Genomic DNA, 19,964 nt, shown 5'->3' with positions numbered 1-19,964 from the left:
TGACAAATATTGAGCTCAGCTCTGAAACAGTAGCTATAACCACATGCAGGCCACTCCGTCTTCTATGGACCATCTAAACCCATGCAAACTGGAAAACAGCTGATTTTAAGGCTTCTGCAAATGAACCAAATTAAAAGTTTCTTACTTTGATAATAAAAGATTTAGCAGCCTATTGAATTCACACAAACTGATCAAAGTAATTATGGGAAGACTTAAATTACACATTGGATGTTGATCAAATATTCACGTTGTATTTGGCAGATGGTACAATTCACTAGGAAAACCGTCAGTGAAAAAATATTTGGGAAAAAAAAAAAGAGATGTAAATCCAGCTGCAGATCAAACATGCTAATGAGACTGCAGCACTGGTGGTGAAAGCACATCTGTCTGTTTTTACCTCTGCCACTGACTCAGGACTAGTTTGTGTGTACATATCCACACTGGATAAAACAAAAAACAAAACACCCTTGACAAGATTTTGCTTTTTATTCATCGTGGTACAACATGGACAATAAAAGCAGGGCAAAAAAAGAAACAAATTAAGTCTCCAAAATTGATCAAAATTAAATCAGAGTATTTTACAGTTATGGAACAAGAGCGATCAAAATGAGCTCTAAAGTAGAGGAGAAAAGAAGACACTGCTTGTCTCAAAAGGTCTAACACTGTACATACGCTTCAACTGACTTTAAAAAAAAAAAAGAAGGGGGGTCAGGAAGTGAAGTAGAACCTGACAAATCAATACAAACCACAAGCACTGTTCATTTTATTTTATTTTCACTAAATGCCAAGAAACACGGAGGATGTGGAAAGAGTTTCAAAATAAAAAACAAAAATCCATAAAGAGTTTCTCTAAGTTTGGTTTCTTAAGTGCTGTCTGGCTGACATCTTGACCAGTAAAATCAGATAAACAGATGAACCACAACTATCCTTATCCAGCCAAAAGATGGACAGGTAATGGAACAAGAAAAATCGATGCAATCTGTCCTTTCTCCTCATTTTTACGCGTTTTTATTTATTTTCATGTTTCTTTAAATAAGCCATTACACATTTGTGGTTCACCTTGTTTTTAAGCAGCGAAGTATCAGGTTCAGGGTAAGGATGGGTGCACTCTTCAACTTCTTCCTCAACCAGATATTCCAGCTTCCCCTGTTGAGCATAAAGAAACGTCCACAAAATGCGATGTTAGCCAGGGTCCCACAACATCCGCTTGTAGCAACGACTGCTGCCACTCAAACAACAACAATTTACAAAGTCATTTGATAGTCAAATTTCCCTCAAGAGACACTGCTAATAATGCACAAAGCTATCCATTTACTAGCACAACAGACACTTGAAGTCTTGACTGCATTTGGCCAAAATTCCCTGAGATTATTTTGTTTTCTGTACATTTTGCACAAGTTTGCAATTTAAAGAAGCTCTTCAGGAGCTGCCTCAAGTCTAAACCTGAACTTAGTGTCAAAACTACAATATCTGCTTTGCCAAAGAGGAAATGCACTTGATATGTTTTTTTAAGTGTAAAATTACAAACACCTGAGCAAATTACATTTTTAAAAACACACGAACGAAGCACTGCGGAAAAGCACACATCAGCAACGATTTCCAATTTGGCAAAGGAATATGAGGCAGGCTGTCTGTGCATCTGTGTCTCTCTGACAATTCTATCGCACATTCTCCCCAAACATGTTTGAAAGTTAACAAATAGGAAAACAAAGAAGGCACAATTAAAAGTATATGTGACACAATCAAGCTTTCAAGTTCGTGTTCTGGAGAAGTACACAATTTGCTTTTTTTTTTTTTTTCTGACAGGCAACAGCATTCAGAAATGGATGTGGGTAGAGAAAGGAGTACCTGGGGTGAGTACCTGCACAGTTTGAGAGTCAGAGAGTATCCATGATTTTTAATTTGCCCTTTTCTCATGTGGTCTCGCTCACAACACCAACGCTGTGTGAGGTATGGAAGTCAGCTGCAATTCATTCGATAAACCCTACCCTCCAGTTAGTTAGGTTACGTTAGACCCCCGGTGCTTTAACACCCCCCAAACACACACTGGCATGGCATCATCAGGCACAGTACGCTGGACAACAATTCCATGGCAATTGCGTTATAAATATGGCAAAATAAATAGCTTCTTTGTGACAAAAAAAACCAAAAACCTCTGACCAAGGCTGTGTGTTCACCTGTGCGTTTACATATGAGCAGGAGAAAACGCCAAGGTTTTTAAATGGAAACATGTACACACACAGTGACTGGTTTTCCTCCCTATATGGATTATTACAGCAACAAATAGCAATTATTACATTTTGCTACTTCAAAGTAAAAAAAACAAAAGATAAATAAATATAAAAATAAATAAATAAAAGAAACAAGTAAATACAGGCAGGAAATCTTGACTGGATGCGTTAACTTTTTCTGCCATTTTGTCCACAAAGACAAATATACATCTATAAGGATCAAAAACCGATACAAAACGAGGGGTACCTCTGGGCATGTTTGCTCAGGACTACACTGGCCTTTCCCTCTTGGCTTTGTGTGAATGATTTCTACCTTCTTCTCATTCATCGGGCCTAGTCCTTCATCTTCAGTGCATACTTATGATGCACTATTCAAAAACAGGATAAAGATATTTGCATATAGTACATAAGACAAAATCACAGGCATTGAACTGAACATAAACAGGGTGGGAGAGCAGGGGTGAGAGGGTGGGTAAAGGGAGATGGGAAAGGTGGGTAGGGGAGGGGACGTGAGAGGGGAGGGTGGAGGGGGTTGGGTTGAGAGCCAGGGGAGGTGTGAGGAGGAGGACGCACTTACCTGAGCCTGATCTGAGGTCCTATCAGATCAGTTTTAATTGGACTGAGTGTCACCTTCAGAATGGAGGAGCTCTTGCTGGCCGTTTAGCAGAGGGGAGAAGGCAGCCGCCTCCGTCTGCATCGGTTCCGCTTCTGAAGAAGCCTTGATGGCGGCTGCATCTCCGTCTGAGTGCTTGTCTTTCTTAGAGCTGCTCCTCTCCTCTGTACCCTTACGGTCTGAAGAAAAACAAAAGAGAAAACATTGCACACATTAGCAAGAAATGTTTGCACAACCTCAGATTAAACTGTCTTATTAAAGAGTTCAACAGGTGCTTGTTGATGCACAAATGTTCAGTAGGATTGTGTCGAGCTCTGGCTCACCTCTTTCATTTGTTATGGGCACAGACTGCTGCAGGACTTCTTATGGGAACAGCTTGATTGTGTAAGTAGGTTGTCTGGGTAAGCACCAAACAAACTGCCCTTTATTGGCATTAGCAAAATTATCTGTGCCTGAATATTATGCATTAGTAATCCTACTACTTCTCATTTATGGAATACTGTCCTAAACAGACAAAAGAGGGAGACTGTACAATTACCGCTCATGTAGTCTAAAAGATACATAACAAGTGCTTTGTGAGAAGTGCTTTATGTAACATAATTTCAAACTACAATAGGTTTCTTTTAAATTCATATTGATACATTTTTAAAATTAGTTGCTCCACAGTGTAGTGGTTTAAACATTCACCTAACAAGGAGAAAATCTGGGGTTTGATCCCGGGAAGAGACACAAACCTCTTTCGGGTAGAAGACAACTCGCATAAAAATCTGCCAAATCAAATATGTGAAGCTACTCATTGTGACTCATTGAGAGCAGCCAAAAGTCTCACTAGGATTTTTTTCTCCATCTCAATGAGACTTTTACCTGGATGCATAATAAAATGCTTTTTCCAGTGTTGAAGAAATTCCCTCAAGGTATTCCTAATATAGACCTGCCTTTCACCATGTGAAACAGGCTCCAGCCCCCCATTTTAACCCTGAACTAGATAAGTGGAAGAGCACAGATAAATGGAGGGATGGTATTCAACATATATTGTTTGGAAGGACAGCGGATGATGAGGAAGCAACAAACACAAAAATAATCAGACGGTACCTTTGTCTTTTGATGACCGCTCTCTGTCTCTCTCCTTTTCCCGATCCCTGTCCCGGTCCTTGCTTCGGCTACGGCTGCGGTGGCGGTGAGATTTGCGCTCTGAGCTACGCGATCTCCTTCTGTCACGACTTCGGGAGCGGCGTTTCCTGTCGGAGCGTTCACGGCTGCGTCTTCTCTCTCTGTCCCGGCTCCTACAGAAAAGGCAAGAAAAAGTGCTGTGGTTAAAATGATTTTTGAGAAAATAATCATTCAGAATTATAAATATATCATCCCTCATGTTTTAAATTGTAACATTTCATTGGATTCTGCTTTATGTGTGACATTTCCGTGACTATAAATCCAAGTGCAACGCTCAGTCCGGTCAGTCGTACCTGCTACGTTTGCGTTCCCTGTCCTTGTCTCTGCTCCTGGACCTCCGGCGCTCGCGGGATCTACTCCGTTTCCTGTCCGATGCTCGACTGGAGTGGCGGCTGCCAGAGTGGCTTCGACGTGCCCTCCTATCCCTCTCTCTGTCCCTGTCCCTCTCCCTGTCCCTCTCTCTTTCTCTGTCCCGCTCTCTCTCCCTCTCTCTTTCTCTCTCCCTTTCACGCTCTCGCTCTCTCTCTCGTTCCCTCTCCTTCTCTCGCTCTTTTTCGCGCTCCTTCTCCTTCTCTTCCCCCTCTTTGCGCTTTTTCTCCCTTTCCTCCCTCTCCCGTTCCCGCTCTTCTCGTTCTCTTTTGAGGGCTGGGTTTTCACCCTGAGGGTCTTCAGAGCGACGGTGCAGTTTTTCCTGAGAATACAAAAACATTACATATTATATAATTTCTAACATTTGCAGACATTTTTAAACAACAACACCAAGCATGGTTGAATTGAAACACTCTTTCAAGCAGCTCAAGTTTGTAAAAAGTTCTAGATACAAGAATGACACAATCCTGTCACCTTGAGCTCCTCTACAGTGGATTTGATCTTGGCGTAGCCCATGTGCTGCTTCCCCATCAAGTGGTCGTCCACTCGGGACTGTGCATCGCCCACAATGAGGAAGGCCCCACACACCTCACACACTTCCATCTGTTTCTCCTGGGCAGCAAAGCTCTCGATGGTCTGGATTGAAAGGACATAAATTTGTTATTAGACATCAAAACAAACAATAAGGAAACATTTCTGATTTGCATCATAGCTGCCTGCCCAGCTCGCACAGATTTTACTTTACGAGTATTAATAACAAATACAGCTACAGTGAAAAATAACTTTTAGCTCACCGGCTGGGTTTAAACTTGTATTTGAAATGGAATTAAACTCATGTTAACTGACTGATAGTAGGTGATGCTCATGTTATGCTATCTTAAGCTGTGTTTGTAGGCTGATTAGCCCAGGGTAAACTGACTCACCGAGGGGGTGGAGCTGAGTAGTTCCCTCTCCTCCTTCAGCTGCTCCACCAGTTTCATCATTCCCTGGGCCTCCTCCACTCGGCCCTCAGAGCCCAGTTCCTCAATCTGAGAAAAAGACAAAAGCCATGTTACAATGTCACGACTTGATTTATGGAGTGCATATAAGAATTTAGGGAGTTTTATTTTAAATAATGTGATCTGTAACACAGTCAGGGAAAAGCATCTGAAATGTCATACAGTCTAGAGTGCATGCACAAAAACAACTGTGGTCACAACAGGTAGCTGTTCCTGTTTTAATGCTTTCAAGTCTGAAGTCAGCTTACACTTAGATCAGTGTGAACAGCAACATGTTTCCTTATTTTGCCAAAGGGTTCAAAATCTCCTTCCACAGATTACATTTGTTTATTATTCAATTATTTTAAAGAGAAACTGCACAAGGCTGGGTAGCAATGAACCTCCTGACAGGACAGCCTTTATCAGACTTGTACTCTAATGTAGTCTTCTTTTCAAATGCATGTACAGTTAGCCATGCACTCCACACACCTTCTAAATTCACAAATTTTGGTCGAACAGTAAAGCTGCAGAGGTTCAGAGGGAGTTAAATTAGAGGAGTTTTAATATATGTGGTAAACCAGCCGAGGTAATGCAGACCGCACAAGAGAGGTGAAGACATGAGTGCGGACAGGGAGGTGTGGGTAGGAATGAGTGTCAGGGGTGATTTGTAACAGAACGATAGCAGCTAGAGTGAAGGGTTAGGATTATCAGATGGTAGTCGCACCTGCTGTGATGTATGAGTTAAACTCAGTTTAGAGCTCAAGGAGGCTGAGTTAAAGATGTTGAAATATTCATTGGGAGAACCCAGGAAGGAAGACTTATAGATGTAGAGGAGGAGGACATGCTGAGAGTTAGCGTGACAGGGGAGGATGCTAGTAATAAGGTCAGAGGAAGGCAGGTGTTCCACTGTGACAAACCCTAAAGCAAGGCACTGGAAGAGGAACTTGTAGGAGACCGTCAGATATCCTGATGCAAGAAGACCAACCCGCGTTCAAATCTTTCAGTTTTTCTCAAACACTACCAATTTAAAGATTTCGGGCAAACCTGCACAACCAGGTCTTCAATCTTCTCTGTTAGAACCTGGACTTTCTCCTCATTCTTTCCTGATGGACCAGGGCCCTACAGAATGAATACATGAGTACAATTAAGTTCAATGAATCCTAAGCAGAAACATACAGGTAATGTTATTTTCTTTTAGATTCATAACTTGCACTGTGGTCCGAGAAAACATGAAGATGCACAGAAGAGTTTGAGAATGATGTTCTCAATTAAAAGTACCAACCCCTGCATTCTGTTGAGCCTGGGAAAGCGCAAGCCGGGCATGCCCTCTGCGGATCCGCCGCTCCACTTCTGCCAGGAGTGACTGCAGATAGCGCAAGAAATCTCGCTCATAACCTTCCTTCATGAAGCGAGAGCTTTTCTCATACCTGGATATAACAACACAGAATTGGTTAGTTATGTGTAACATATCAAGCCAAAAAAACAAACAAACAAACAAACAAAAAAAAAAAAAACGGAAAGAAAAAGGAAAAAAAGCCAAAATAAGAACTTACATTTTTCGAAGATTTTCATCATGGATTTTCTCACACGGACCTGGAAACCCAAATCAATAAACATATTATTGTCGAATAGTTGTTTGTTAAATCTCAAGGGCTTTGTCCAGATTATAATACATTTTGGGAATACAAAGTTCCCAACTTACCCAAGTCAGAGCGGGTGTTTGTGAATAACTCAGCAGGGCAGAAGCCACACAAATAGTACCGACAGACCTTAATAAAAGAAAACATATCAAACAATTTTATGTAAATTTTGCTTCCATAGTAGATTACATTGGATTAAGTGACAGCATGTTACTTACACCAACTATGAGCAAATGAATGTGGTAGTCGTATAAATTCACCTAATCAATTTCTGCTTGAACTAAGAACACAAAAAATACCCACAACACTGCAAGTGCAACAAAAACACAACAGCATGGAAAACAGTATTTATTACTAATATTAAATATTAATGCCAAATTACATACAAAGCAACATGTATGTAACCGTATTTAGTCTTGAGACATCGCAATGCCAGTTTATGCAATAAGCAGACCATAACCTTTAGAGAACGTAATGCAGGTCCTTTCACACATTAGCACGTCGAAATCATTTGTATTAACACAGTTAAACTATTATCTCAACTATACCTAGAAAACAAGTTGCTAAAACTGAAGTGAGCCCAATGAAACCCTTTAAGAATGACCAAACCGTGATGCTAATCTCGCTAACACGCGTGCTCAAGCACCACTGACTCAAACCGCCCGCTTTTCGCCATCGATTCTGTGCGTGAATCGAAAATTTTTAATTTGGAGGCCATACCGCCTAAACTAGCCGGTACCCACCGCGCACGCCATGCACGCTTATTTTGGACACCTCACGGCTAATAGGTTTTAAAACTAGCTAAGCTAATGGTAGCTAGAATGCTAACTTACGCTCTCGTCGTCCCAGCGTACGTTAGACCGCTTCTCATCAGGGGCCAAGTTTCTATCTCGACCCATCAACTCGTCGAGTAACTGGGCGGCAGAAAGCATTATTCCTGCAGGAATGTAGCCTTAATTTAAAGTACTACAATAATATCCAGAAGGCCCAATTTACACCATCTGCTGCGCGAAGTACTTCTAATCAAAATGGCAGACCTTGTAACAACAACGCCCGCTAACAGTCCGAATACAACTAGCCCAGGAGCTGCTCCCGCGGCCTCTGAACCGGAAGTACTAGTCTGACCATCGTGTCCAGGATTCAGTTCTCCGTTTCGTGCCGCAAACTTTACCATTGATCAAAAACGGACAAAATGTGCAATTTCTATTTATATTTTGACCAGAAGCCGATGTTGCGGCACTGCGTATGGTTATACCTTGTTTTATTTTGAAAGTTTACAACGGAAGCAACTTCAGAGTAGTCTGATGAGCTTGGAAAGAAAAGCGTCTGGACTTCTTTAAGTTTCTTGAAGACAAATGCCACATTGAAGAGCCAGATTGTGGTGGTGTGTGAAAAATATCATCAGAGGCTATCACACAAGGGCATTCAGACTAATGTTATTTTCCACTAGTACTGGATCTTTATTTGATACTGTAATATATAATGTTTACTTGTTGCTTTTACTCAGTTCCCATCGGTCACACTAAAAACGTCAAACTCAGTGAATGTTGATCACAACAAGCACACGCGAAGCTTTATGACTGCATATTTCACAGTTGCAGTGCTATGACATCATCAAAATCTATCTCAGTGATGCAGATTTTACCAGATCTGATTACTGCCAGGAATGATTAATAAATGCATACTTTTGTGACTTCCGTGCTGACCAAATATTTATTAAGGCAAGTCCACATAAATTTCCTGTTAATGTCCCCAATGTGTTTTAGTTTTCCTCTGTCACACCAACCGTCTGCATGTCCTCCTTCACTCCATCTATGAACTGTAACTTTGCCTCCTCTCCTTTCATTTAACCATACATCATAACAGGTCTTACTACCATCTAGTAACTCATTTCAACTCCCTCTGAGTTTCTATGCACCTCTACAGCAACACTCAGAGCAAGCATTGCATCTTTTTACATCCAGTAGTGCCTCAAAAAAATTTTTTATAGGGTGGTCATATGGGTCATATTAGTGTCCAGAGCCTTACATACAATCCACTATTCTCCTTTGCCACTTCTCTTTGCTGTACACCCAGCCTCCCAGTACTCATGTCTACTTTTTCTTTGCTAACCTCTTCCTTTAAATGCTTTCTCGTACTTCCGTATTTTACCACTAAGACTCCTTATCTTCTTTCCTCTCGTCTTCTTGCAGTTTCCCTCGCCACTCACAGAGTCTGAAATTGTGATTCTTTAAAATTGCTGCCTTGCAGCTGTAGTATCCCCGGTGTATCTTACGCCAAAGTTCAAGTTAGTGTAGTATCGTGGGTGTTTGCTCCCCTCTAGTGGCATACTGAAGAAATGCAGCATAAAAATGTACTGCAAGTTTAAAACCAGTATTTATAACTTTATTAAAACGGATATAAAAACAAAAGTAACAGGTGTGCTTGGGACAAATAATCAACAGCTGTTTTAGCTTTTTCTGGACTGGGTATTATAAGTGTAGGGAGGTTTATTCCAGCTTGTCTGCAACACGTGTGAGTCAAAAACAGTTAAAGTACTTTGAACTTTTATCTCCCAGTTATTTCCTTATTCATGACAGCTAACGGCAGTATCACACAATTTACGTGGGGAAACGCACTGGCTACGCGATTCCTCGGAGGGGAACTAACATTCGTGCTCACTGTTGTCACATCTAAAGATGCTCCCCCCCCCCCAGATGAGGCGGCGGTGTTTTTGGCAGTGGATTGACGAAGCTCTGACACTACTGCTTGATTGAATGAGTTTATAGCGAGTGCATGCGGTGCCACTGTAACGCGAACTAACAGCAGAAACACGCGGCGGGCACACGGCTTGACGTGTGAACGCCAGAGACGGTCAACACGTAGTTGAAATAGCCAAAGCGATTTGCTGCCATAAGCTAGCACCTCGTCGAGCTAGCCAGTAGGTAAGGTTAGCCTGGTAGCTAATGCTAGCTGTAACCAGTATATTTAGCTAATTAGTATTGGCAACATAATTCGCGTGGTCTTTGCGTGTCCTATGAGCGCACGTCGCTAGCCGTGTGAACCAAAAATGTCCACAAATTCGCTGGATAAAGAGCTACAGGAGCAGCTGAGAGAGGCGTCTGCCATCGGGGATATCGATGAAGTGCGGGCGTTAGTGGAGAGTGGGGTTAATGTCAACTCACAAAACGAAATCAACGGATGGTGAGTGTTTTCACCGATTTATAGTAGTATTTGTTCGGTCGCGACTGCAGCCGGCCAGGAGTTGAGTGCAGTCATTGCAGAGCAAAGCTACAGGGATTAAAAACACTGCTCAGCGTTATCCTATTACGCCAAAGAGGGCTTGTTAATCAGCCGGCGCTGCCACTTTTAGCTTTTCTTTAAAACCAGCAATCAAGCAAAATATTGAGTAAAGTGGCTGCTTCAAACACAAGCTTGTTCTCTTTGCTATAGCCTGATTACTGAGTTCGGAAACACTAACCAACCTTTGATTATTCATTTTTCACGCATGCGCCCATCATCAGTTACTTTGCACCCGTAAAGAACCAAGTAGAGTTATGTCGAGATTTTGGTTAAAGTTTAAAGTAATATATACATTATTTATATTTTTCCATTTGTATGCCAGTGCCACACACTATAGCTAGCTTAATGAGAGGTGGTACCACTTGAGTGATACAGTATATTTCTGTTGTTATTGTTCCTTTTCTTTTTGTACACCACTAAATTCTTTTGTTTCTCCAATAATCCCTGCAGGACATGCTTACACTGGGCATGCAAGAGGAATCACAAGCACATAGTGTCCTACTTACTCAGTTGTGGAGCGGACAAAGACATCCTCACAGCTAAGGATGAGTTAGCGTCACAACTGACATCCAAGCCGGAGATCAAAAGACTGTTAGGAGGTAAAGTCAACATTTCTCACTCTGCTGCTCCCTGTGTCACATTGGTGACACTGGGCTGGTTACGGTTCAGGTCGTAGAGCAGGTTGTCCACCAGTTGTAGATTCAGTGGATCGATACCCGGCTCCTCTGATCTGCATGCTGAAGCTTTCTTGGGCATCATCAATGTGTGAATGTTAGGAAGTGCTTAGGCATAGATAAAAGTACTGCATGAATGTGTAAGTGTGATTGAGTGAGTGAAGTGTATATCTATAATCAGTTATAACACTGGGTATTTGTGTTGACGCATTTGCTGCAGTCTTTGCTATTGTTTCGAGTCTATTTGCAGAAAATAATCCCCCCTCTTTTGTGATCATTATTACAACAGTTGAGGTGGAGGAAGTGCCTGAAGTGAAGGAGCCCGAGTTGCCAATCGTCCCAAACTACCTGTCTAACCCGCCCTTTATGTATTCCAAGATGGACAAGAACTCAGAGGTGATTCACCTTACACAAAACGGTTCTGGAGAGCACGCTGAAGACACGCAGAGTGATTCGGCATCTCTTTCACCAACACACGAGCCTCCTCGGAAACTCGTCTTCGATGCCTCCGCTCCTTCCTCAAATCCCACCATCAACCACAGCCAAGCCCAGACTGGGGAGTTCATCCCTGTGAACGAGCAGAACGGTGTCTCACCCAGCACGGCTGCTTCCCACAGTCACACTGTCGTTAACTGCACGGTGCCCATGGACCTATCAGTCGAGCCTCACCTTGTCAACCACGCCGACTACCCGCACACAGTGGTGCACAACGGCACCGTGTGTTCGCCTCCACTGGCCTCACCCAGTCCCAGCTTGGCTAGCAACGGCGGGAGCCAGGTCCAAGCCCCAGTGGCCAGCACAAACCCGACTGTGAGCAGACAGCAGTCTATCCCGCAGCAACTGAGTTACGGCCAGGCTGGTGGTGCCATGCCAGCCTTCCAGCCTTTCTTTTTCACCAGCACCTTCCCTGTCAATGTACAAGGTGGGTTTACTGTGAATTAAAGATTAAAATAACAGGAAATATTTATCTCAATTTCAAACACATTAAGTGGGAAGAAACAACTCCGCTGGTTTACTCTGAAGTGTCGAGGTGCAGCACCACAAGTATCAGCACATTTTTCTAATAGACATGATGAGTGGTTTACTTTTTATATATCTTGTTTGTTTAATGCTTATGCAAATAGAAATATAAAAACAACAGCATGGATTATTTTCTAGAAACTGCATGCTGTAAGGATTTCTTAGCTGAGAGTAGTGACTTACTCCTTGGCTAGCAAAGCCCCATTAAATTATTGCACACTGCTAAACGCCCGCTGGTGTCAGGCGTAGCAGGGTGAAGAAAGAACCAGGCTCTTTGACACTTTGTCGGTGAATGTTCTGACAGTAAAACTTTCATGTGGCATGGCAGTATGGATATTTGCAGCCGAGTTACTAATAATATCACAGATATAACAACTTAATTTGACTCCATGATGTCGTCGACCTGTCAAACCAGAAGCTGATCTTTATGACAAAATATAACCAGCATGTGTTCTTTATTAATGTGCTTTCATAAAAACTAAACAGACCCTTTCTTTTCACTTTTTAAATGATCAGTAAATGAACTGTTCAGAAAGAATATTCAGTCTCTCATAATAGTACAAAGCATTCATAAGATGCTGCTGTCTGAGCACAGACAGAAAAATCATATATTTGCATTTCCACAGGTTACATGTTACCATGTCTGCTTGAGATTACCAAAACTTCTCAACCACTTTGAGCTGTAGAGAAAGTTCAAATGGTTCCTGAAAGATAAGAATTATTGTATAATTTTACAGCCAAAATGACAAGATGCACCAGGCGCCTGTGTGATACTTTGCTGGTTAATGTAAAGATGTATTGCTTTTGTTCTCTCTCTCTAGAGTTGGTACTGAAGGTGCGTATCCAGAACCCCAGTGCGCGGGAGAACGACTTCATTGAGGTGGAGCTGGACCGCCAGGAGCTCACCTATCGTTCCCTTCTACGAGTCTGTTGCCGTGAGTTGGATATCAGCGCCGAGCACGTGGAGAAGATCCGCAAGCTGCCCAACACTATGCTGAGAAAGGTACAGACACAAAAGCCTGCTTACTCTGTGTAGGCTGATGATGTTATTGTACAGTGTCATCTTAGATGTGGAAAGACAATTTCAGCCATTTAAAGGCTTTTTTTCCTCTTTATTATTATTTCTTGTGCTCATTTAAAGGTAACCATGAGACGGATAGTATAACAAACAAATTCAGTGGAGGGGAAAAAGTGGAATATATTTAGTCTGCTGTCTGTGTGGTTACAAAATTGGCCTCACTCTATGAAACTTTGAAACTTTAAACCTTTAAACAAAAGGTTGTTGTGAATATTATAGGTTGCCATATCCAAGGACTGTGCGACATTTTCTGCTACTGTGTAATTTCGTGCAAAATACACACCTAATGAAAATGCACCAAAGCCACTCTCAGGCTGACGTGTTGTATATAATGCATGCTTAGTATCTGCCTAGCACAGAAATGCCACCTGTCCTGTTAGGTTAGGAATATATTCAAAACTATTCAGATTTTTAGTCTCACTGCTTTCCTCTGTCTGACTCATGCATGTGACACTCTCTAAATCTCTTAATCTGTAGTTTGTGAGCCACTTTAACTTTCCATTGAAACCTTCCCACCCCCGTCGGTACACTGTGTTCATGTTCTTTTATGTCCAAATGATGACTGCGTGATCAAATTAGAATGAATATATAAAGACAAAGCTGCAGCATGTAGGGCTGCAACAAGTGGTTCGTTTTGTTTTCTCTTTACATTCGTTGTTTAGTCTGTGAAAATTCAAAGTAGCTGAAAGTGGTTCTGTATTGTAATCCAACCCCAGCGTGACCCAAACTGAACTCCACTGACATAAAAAGACAAGAAGCTTTGGGCTTTACACAGCTAAGCATCAGTTACGTAAAATTATTGAAGGCATAAGTAAGCTATCTCAGGTCTGTGTCTCTTGATTGGTTAAACCTTCATATTTAAAAATAATTGAGGGGGGTACGTGCACTGGGTGCTAGATTTCAGTAAGGAGGTCTGCTCTCAGCAACAACACACACAGTTCTGTGCTATTGTGTTAGTTTAGAATTCAGCGATTCCATTTTTCTTTCTTTGGTCATATCCATGTCCTCTCTACTTTATGGATGTCCATGAAAAAAAGATTTAACTTGAACTTGTTGAAACTGTAGTGTTGACGATTTTAAATGCGACTATCTGTCCCCTGACCAGGACAAGGACGTGGCTCGGTTGCAGGACTTTCAGGAGCTGGAGATCGTGTTGGAGAAAGCAGAAGGCCTGTCCCTCTTCTCTGGGTCTGGGGGCCTAACAGACAGACCCTGCTACAACATGAAAGCCTCCCGACTCACCTACTAGAGCTCCCAAAAAGCTGGAAGTCCCCCTGCTTACAGTGGGCTTCTATAGCTACCCTCAAGCAACCATAACTAGTTGCCTGCCCAGGTCCCTCATTACAGTTTTGTTCAGCTTTGGTGTTTTGCCAGTTTAACTAACTGGGAATCTTTTATTTTTTTTTCCCCCCCCAGACTGTAGCTTATTGTTTGCCTCCTGTCCTCCTCTGACACTCACGCTGCTTTTGTGTACCCAAACCAGTTCTAAGTGATTACTGATGCATGGTGCCCTCGATGACTTGCAGAAGTATTCGGACACCTCTCTCATCTCTTTAGCTCTTTTCTCTCCTCCCACTGCACTTTGTGCCAAGGCTCCAGTAGGACAACAGAGGAGGACACTGGCTTGTCTTCCTTATGGGCTGGACTTGAACGGGATTCTGCAATAGCCTTATATGGACACATTTCTATACTGGTTCAGGCTGTGGTCTGAGAAGACAGAGGGCAACAGGAAGGATTTGCATAACTCTAACTGATAAGATAATCAAGTCAACAGAACAGGACCAGGCGCAGCACAGTGGACATGACCTGTTGAGTGATATCACACATACTGGCTCCAGTACACACTTTCATATATGCTGTAGGCAAAAAACTGTGTGGTTTTTTTTTTTTGTTTTGTTTTTTTTTCCTGCAGTGTATCTGCTCTTGGCCTAATTCTCAAGGTGGATTTAATCTTACAACAGGTGACATTTGAAGTATCGCTGGACTAATTTTACTTGTATTAGACGATAGCAGAGATGACGCTTTAATCTCTTTCCCACAGGGATGGACACGTTTGAGCAGGAGTACTCATTTCCCTGCATAGTGACACCATTCAGTTGTACACTGTGGTAAAGGAAGATCTAGTTATGTTTGTTTATTCACGTAAGACTTAAATGTTGGAGATAAAACTGCAGCCACTTGAAACTGCCCCCCCCCCCCCCCCCCCCCCCCCTTATTTTTTCTTTTTCTCTTTAAACAAATGTCACTTTTGCTTTGCAGGGTATGTTAATCTGTTTCGTCACTAAAAAACTTATTGTCAACTGTGAAGGGTTCCTATTTAATTTACAATTATACTAATAAAGCAAGACCACGAATAACGCTTTAGGCTGACGAGGCTCGAGTCCCAGCAGAGGTTGCGGACGACGCTCCGTTTCGTTTTTCTGTGAGTTCGAATGTATTCAGTTGTTGTCCATACGTTTAAATGTGTCAGGATTGAAACCAAAAACTAATCTAGCCAGCAAAGATGCTAACCACACAAAAGAAGGCATCCTCGACTGAAATTCAACTCCAGGAAGGAATGAAACAGGAGATTGCTAAGGACCTGGGGGGTTTGTTTTTTATGATTCAGTGCTTCCTCGTTGCGAAAATAATATTACAAATAGCACTGTTACTTCAATTCAAACCTAAACTCGTATATGGTGACTAGATTTTTTTTTTTTTTTTTTTTTAAGTAAAGGAGTATAAATGGCTTTAGTTCTACCAGCAAGGCCTGTCTAGTGCTAGTTAGACCTTTTTAAAAATTTGAATACACAACAAAAAAATCAAAGTAATGTAAGATGATGATTAACACTAATAGGAAAGCTAATTGTTAAACTGGTGAAGAGGCACAGCCACGTCGTGTTAGATGGTAATGTTTTATGCTGCTTTCATCGACACATAATCCTTTAATTCACAATGCTGGGGCTCGTTTCTTTTAAGCAGTGCTGGCGGACGCCGCTCATGTCCTGCAATCGTTTTCTTACCCAGTGGTAACTGTTTACTGTTCAACTGTATTACCTGAAGCTCTTACTGTATTTATATGTTTTATATTTTTTAATTAATTTGTATGTATGTTTGAAACCAGCTAGGCCTGTTGTTTTGTGTCAAAAAAAAGTGTTTCAGAGGAGTTCAAAAAGTGGCGGGGTGCGGTGATGCTGAAGCTAAGTGCAATGTGTGGGGAGGAGGAAGGTGTTTCAGAGGTTTTCGTGAAGGTGAAAGGAGGTAGACGGAGTGCTTAGTTTATGTTCCAAACTATTTTAAAATGCTTTATTAAGTGAAGTTGTGCCACGTGTGTCAGGCAGGAGCTCGGTTGAGAAAGTGGGGACGGTTTGCGCCCCGGTGAATGAGAGCAGCATGTTTGCAGTCGGTTTTTATGGAGTCGTCTTTGATTCTGTGGGAAGCGATGACTAACGTTGTATTTGTTGGGTTGCTTATTGTTCTAGAAAAAGCAGTTTGACTTAACCTATGCATTCAGAGTCTGATATTTTTATATACAGTACGTCCTGTGTACTTGTAGAATTAATCTTGGGCACTGTTAATTTTGTTTGTTTTTGTTTCTGATGACCTGTATGTTCTTTGATAAAGCATGGTATATCTCCATCTGACTAATTGTTTGAATATCTACACTGAACTCTTCCTTTTACATGTGTTGTGTTGCAGGTTTAACTGAAATTAAATGTGTTTCAGGTGACAACCACAAGAGGGCACACATGAGAAAATACAGGCATCGGAAGAGCCACATATAGGAGGACTAGTGTGATAATCTAAAGATTTTTCTAAATTTCTTTGAGTTCATTACAGTCATTAATCTGAGCTTGTTTAAATACTGGACTATTTTAGCTTCACACTGAAACGAATCAATTTTTAGTTATCTGCTCTTTGTGTCTGGGGAGTCATTTAAATACTGTTCAGTTCTAATCTTTATACTGTCGCATAGGACAGTTATGGATGTGACCTGTCACGGTAAGCTTTCTCAGTCTTTGCTACATTAATGGTTTCATTATTGTCATTTAGAAGTGTAGCAGGGTAAGCAGGTAAATAAGGAAGCTTTAACCCCTCCCCTTTTTTTCCCTTTTAAACAAATATCACTTTTGCTCTGTAATGCAAACAGAGATACTGTGTGTATTACAGCCTAAACGTTGATTCTAATAAACATCAGAACATCAGAATATTTTTCCATTTGTATGTTGTTAGCTATACAAATCCAAATCTAAGTATAATAAAACCACAGGGAAGTATATTAAACTCTTACCAAGGTACATTTGATAAGATGATTCTCATAGTGTCATCACATTGCTCATAGCTTGCATACATCAATCAGCCAGTCAGGAGTCAAGGAGTTGCTTGACATTTACATTTTAAATGCTGCCGTTACAGTTATATGCCACTTCATTAGGTACACTTTGCCAGTAGTGGACTGATCCGATTCAGAGCTGCCGTTGTTCTTCGTGGCATAGATTCAACAAGGTGCTGAAAACATTCCTCGGAAATGTTGGGCCGTATCGACATGGTAGCATCTGATGTCAATCTTCCTGTTCTGCCACATCCCAAAGGTGCTCTGTTGGATTGTGATCTGGTGACTGTGGAAGCCCTTTGAGTGCAGGCAACTTATTGCCACGCTCAAGATTCATGATGTGATCTTTGTGAGCTCGCTTGTTATCCTGCTGGAAGCAGCCATCAGAAGATGGATACACTTTTCATAAAAGGATGACCATGGTCAGCAATAATATTCAGGTAGGCTGTGGTATTTAAACAATGCATAATTGGTACTAAGGGGCCGAAAATTTGCCATGAAAATAACCTTCGCACCATCGCAGCACCATCACCAGCCTGAACTGTTGAAACAAGGCAGGATGGGTCCATGCTTTCATGCTGTTGATGTTAAATTGTGACCCTGCCATCTGAATGATTGTTGGACAAAGTGGCATTTTTTCCCCAGTCTTTTTTCCTTGTTTGTGGAATTGTGTGAATTGTAACCTCTGTTTCCTGTTCTTAGCTGACAGGGGTGGCGCCGAGGTGTGGCTTTCTGCTGCTGTAGCCCATCTGCTTCAAAATTCAAGGTGTTGTGCATTCAGACATGCTCTTCTGCATACCTTGGCTGTAAGAAGTGATTATTTGAGTTATTGTTGCCTCATCAGCTTGAAGCTGTGTGGCTATTCTCTGTCTTCTGACATGAAGGCTCTTTTGCTCAGAGAACTGCTGCTCACTGGATTATTTTCTCTTTTTCTCAAACCAATCTCTTTAAAGCCAAGAAATAGTTATGTTCTGATACTCAGTTTAAAGGCTAGCAGGTCATCGTGACCATGTCTACTTACCTAAAGCTACAGAGTTGCTGCCATGTGATTGGCTGATTAGATGTTAGTGTTAACGAGTAGTTAATCAGGTACATGAAGTGGCCGTTGAGTGTACTTTAGGCATTTATTTCAAGATACGATAAAATGAGATATCGCGCTAATCGCTCCGTGCTGCTACGCCATCCAGCTGTGGTTAAGTTCATTTTACTTTAACGTTTGCACAGCAAGCCAGTGTTGTGCATCGTTCTGGTATGGACTTAGCTGACAACACATTTTGTTATGTTCCTTTTTGGTTTTAAAGAACATAAACATCACCTAAGTCCTGATACTTGTATGTGTGAAATCCTTAACCTTTTCAGCGAAATGAATACAGCGGCGTTCATGTGGTGACCAGATGTTCAGAGACAGCAAATCTGCAGAGCACAAATATTGCATAATATACACAGAATTGCGTTCCAGAAGTTAAGCATGCGTGCGTGTATGTATGTGTGTGTCTTCAGAAAATGCAAGCCAATTTACAAAGAGAGACGAGGCATTTCTAGTGAGATGTACTGCATACATTATCTGTGTGTGTATTCCTACATGTCTCTCATTGACATGCTGTGTGTCTAGACTGAAAAATCGGCTTAGGTCCCTGCTGTGGCTGGACGTGTCCTTCTCCTTTGTTATGGAATGAGCCACTCATAATAAGCTTAGTATGAACAGTCATAACACCTTCATTGTTTTTAAACCAGCCCCACCAGATCCCCAGACTTCAATCGTGGGCAAAAGCATCTGTGGATCGACGTGGTGCAGAACCCCTGAAGCATTTTTACAAATAAAGGCAGAAGGTGATGTTATTTGCAGGTACACTACCAGTCAAACGTTTAGACACACCTTCTCATTTAATGGTTCTTCTTTATTTTCATCACTGTTTACAGTGTAGAAATTATGAATGAACACATGGAATTATGTAGTAAACAAAACGTGGGAAATAACTCAAAACATGTTTTCGATTTTAGATTTTTCAGCATAGCCGCCCTTTGCTTTGATTATTGCTTTGCACACTCTTGGCATTCTCTCGACGAGCTTCATGAGGTCATCACCTGAAATAGTTTTTCCAGCAGTCTTGAAGGAGTTCCCAGAGATGCTGAGCACTTGTTGGCCCTTTGCCTTCACTCTGCAGTCCATCTCATCGTAAGCCATCTCGATTGGGTTTAGGTCAGGTGACTGTGGAGGCCAGGCCACCTGGAGCAGGACTCCATCACTCTCCTTCTTGGTCAAACAGCCCTTACCCACTTTGGAGGTGTGTTTGGGGTCATTGTCCTGTTGAAAAATAAATGATGGTCCAACTAAACGCAAACTGGTTGTGATGGCATGTTGCTGCAGGATGCTGTGGTAGCCATGCTGGTTCAGTGTGCCTTCAGGTTTGAATAAATCCCCAACAGTGTCACCAGCAAAGCACCCCCACATCATAACACTCCTCCTCCGTGCTTCACGGTGGAAACCATGCATATAGAGACCATCCGTTTTCTGCGCAAAGACATGGCAGGTGAAACCAAAGATCTCAAATTTGGACTTGTCAGACCAAAGTACAGATTTCCACTGGTCTAATGTCC

The 19,964-nt window shown here is 41.8% G+C and overlaps 2 protein-coding genes across 2 annotated transcripts; one reads left to right on the top strand and one right to left on the bottom strand.

The window, feature by feature from the left end:
• Positions 1-467: 467 nt before the first annotated feature.
• On the bottom strand, positions 468-8,100 carry luc7l3 (LUC7-like 3 pre-mRNA splicing factor). Its single transcript, XM_026165254.1, has 11 exons — positions 7,834-8,100; positions 7,063-7,129; positions 6,914-6,953; positions 6,643-6,787; positions 6,405-6,479; positions 5,307-5,411; positions 4,858-5,019; positions 4,308-4,705; positions 3,937-4,127; positions 2,809-3,023; positions 468-1,146 (listed from the first exon to the last, which is right to left on the bottom strand). The coding sequence occupies exons 1-10, from the start codon at positions 7,930-7,932 to the stop codon at positions 2,842-2,844; spliced, it is 1,464 nt and encodes a 487-aa protein (XP_026021039.1). The 5' UTR covers positions 7,933-8,100; the 3' UTR covers positions 468-1,146; positions 2,809-2,841.
• A 1,420-nt stretch (positions 8,101-9,520) lies between these two features.
• On the top strand, positions 9,521-17,241 carry ankrd40 (ankyrin repeat domain 40). The gene is made up of 5 exons (XM_026165253.1): positions 9,521-10,183; positions 10,733-10,881; positions 11,246-11,878; positions 12,798-12,979; positions 14,160-17,241. Exons 1-5 carry the CDS (start codon positions 10,050-10,052, stop codon positions 14,301-14,303), a joined length of 1,242 nt encoding a protein of 413 aa, XP_026021038.1. The 5' UTR covers positions 9,521-10,049; the 3' UTR covers positions 14,304-17,241.
• Positions 17,242-19,964: the final 2,723 nt, after the last annotated feature.

The sequence above is a fragment of the Astatotilapia calliptera genome, chromosome 4 (assembly GCF_900246225.1).
Source record: "Astatotilapia calliptera chromosome 4, fAstCal1.2, whole genome shotgun sequence".
NCBI lineage: Eukaryota > Metazoa > Chordata > Actinopteri > Cichliformes > Cichlidae > Astatotilapia > Astatotilapia calliptera.
The sequence above is the reverse complement of the archived record's forward strand: the minus strand, read 5'-3'. Positions and strand labels throughout refer to the sequence as shown.

What these genes read in the sequence shown, in the direction of transcription:
- luc7l3 (XM_026165254.1), bottom strand. Translation starts at nt 7,932, where the DNA reads ATGCTTTCTGCCGCCCAGTTACTCGACGAGTTGATGGGTCGAGATAGA. An exon ending in GATGAAAATCTTCGAAAAAT is followed by an intron (nt 6,788 to 6,913) that starts GTAAGTTCTTAT and finishes TGTTATATCCAG; the next exon opens with GTATGAGAAAAGCTCTCGCT. An exon ending in TTGAAGACCTGGTTGTGCAG is followed by an intron (nt 5,412 to 6,404) that starts GTTTGCCCGAAA and finishes TCTTTTTCTCAG; the next exon opens with ATTGAGGAACTGGGCTCTGA.
- ankrd40 (XM_026165253.1), top strand. Translation starts at nt 10,050, where the DNA reads ATGTCCACAAATTCGCTGGATAAAGAGCTACAGGAGCAGCTGAGAGAG. An exon ending in CAAAACGAAATCAACGGATG is followed by an intron (nt 10,184 to 10,732) that starts GTGAGTGTTTTC and finishes TAATCCCTGCAG; the next exon opens with GACATGCTTACACTGGGCAT. An exon ending in CCAACACTATGCTGAGAAAG is followed by an intron (nt 12,980 to 14,159) that starts GTACAGACACAA and finishes TCCCCTGACCAG; the next exon opens with GACAAGGACGTGGCTCGGTT.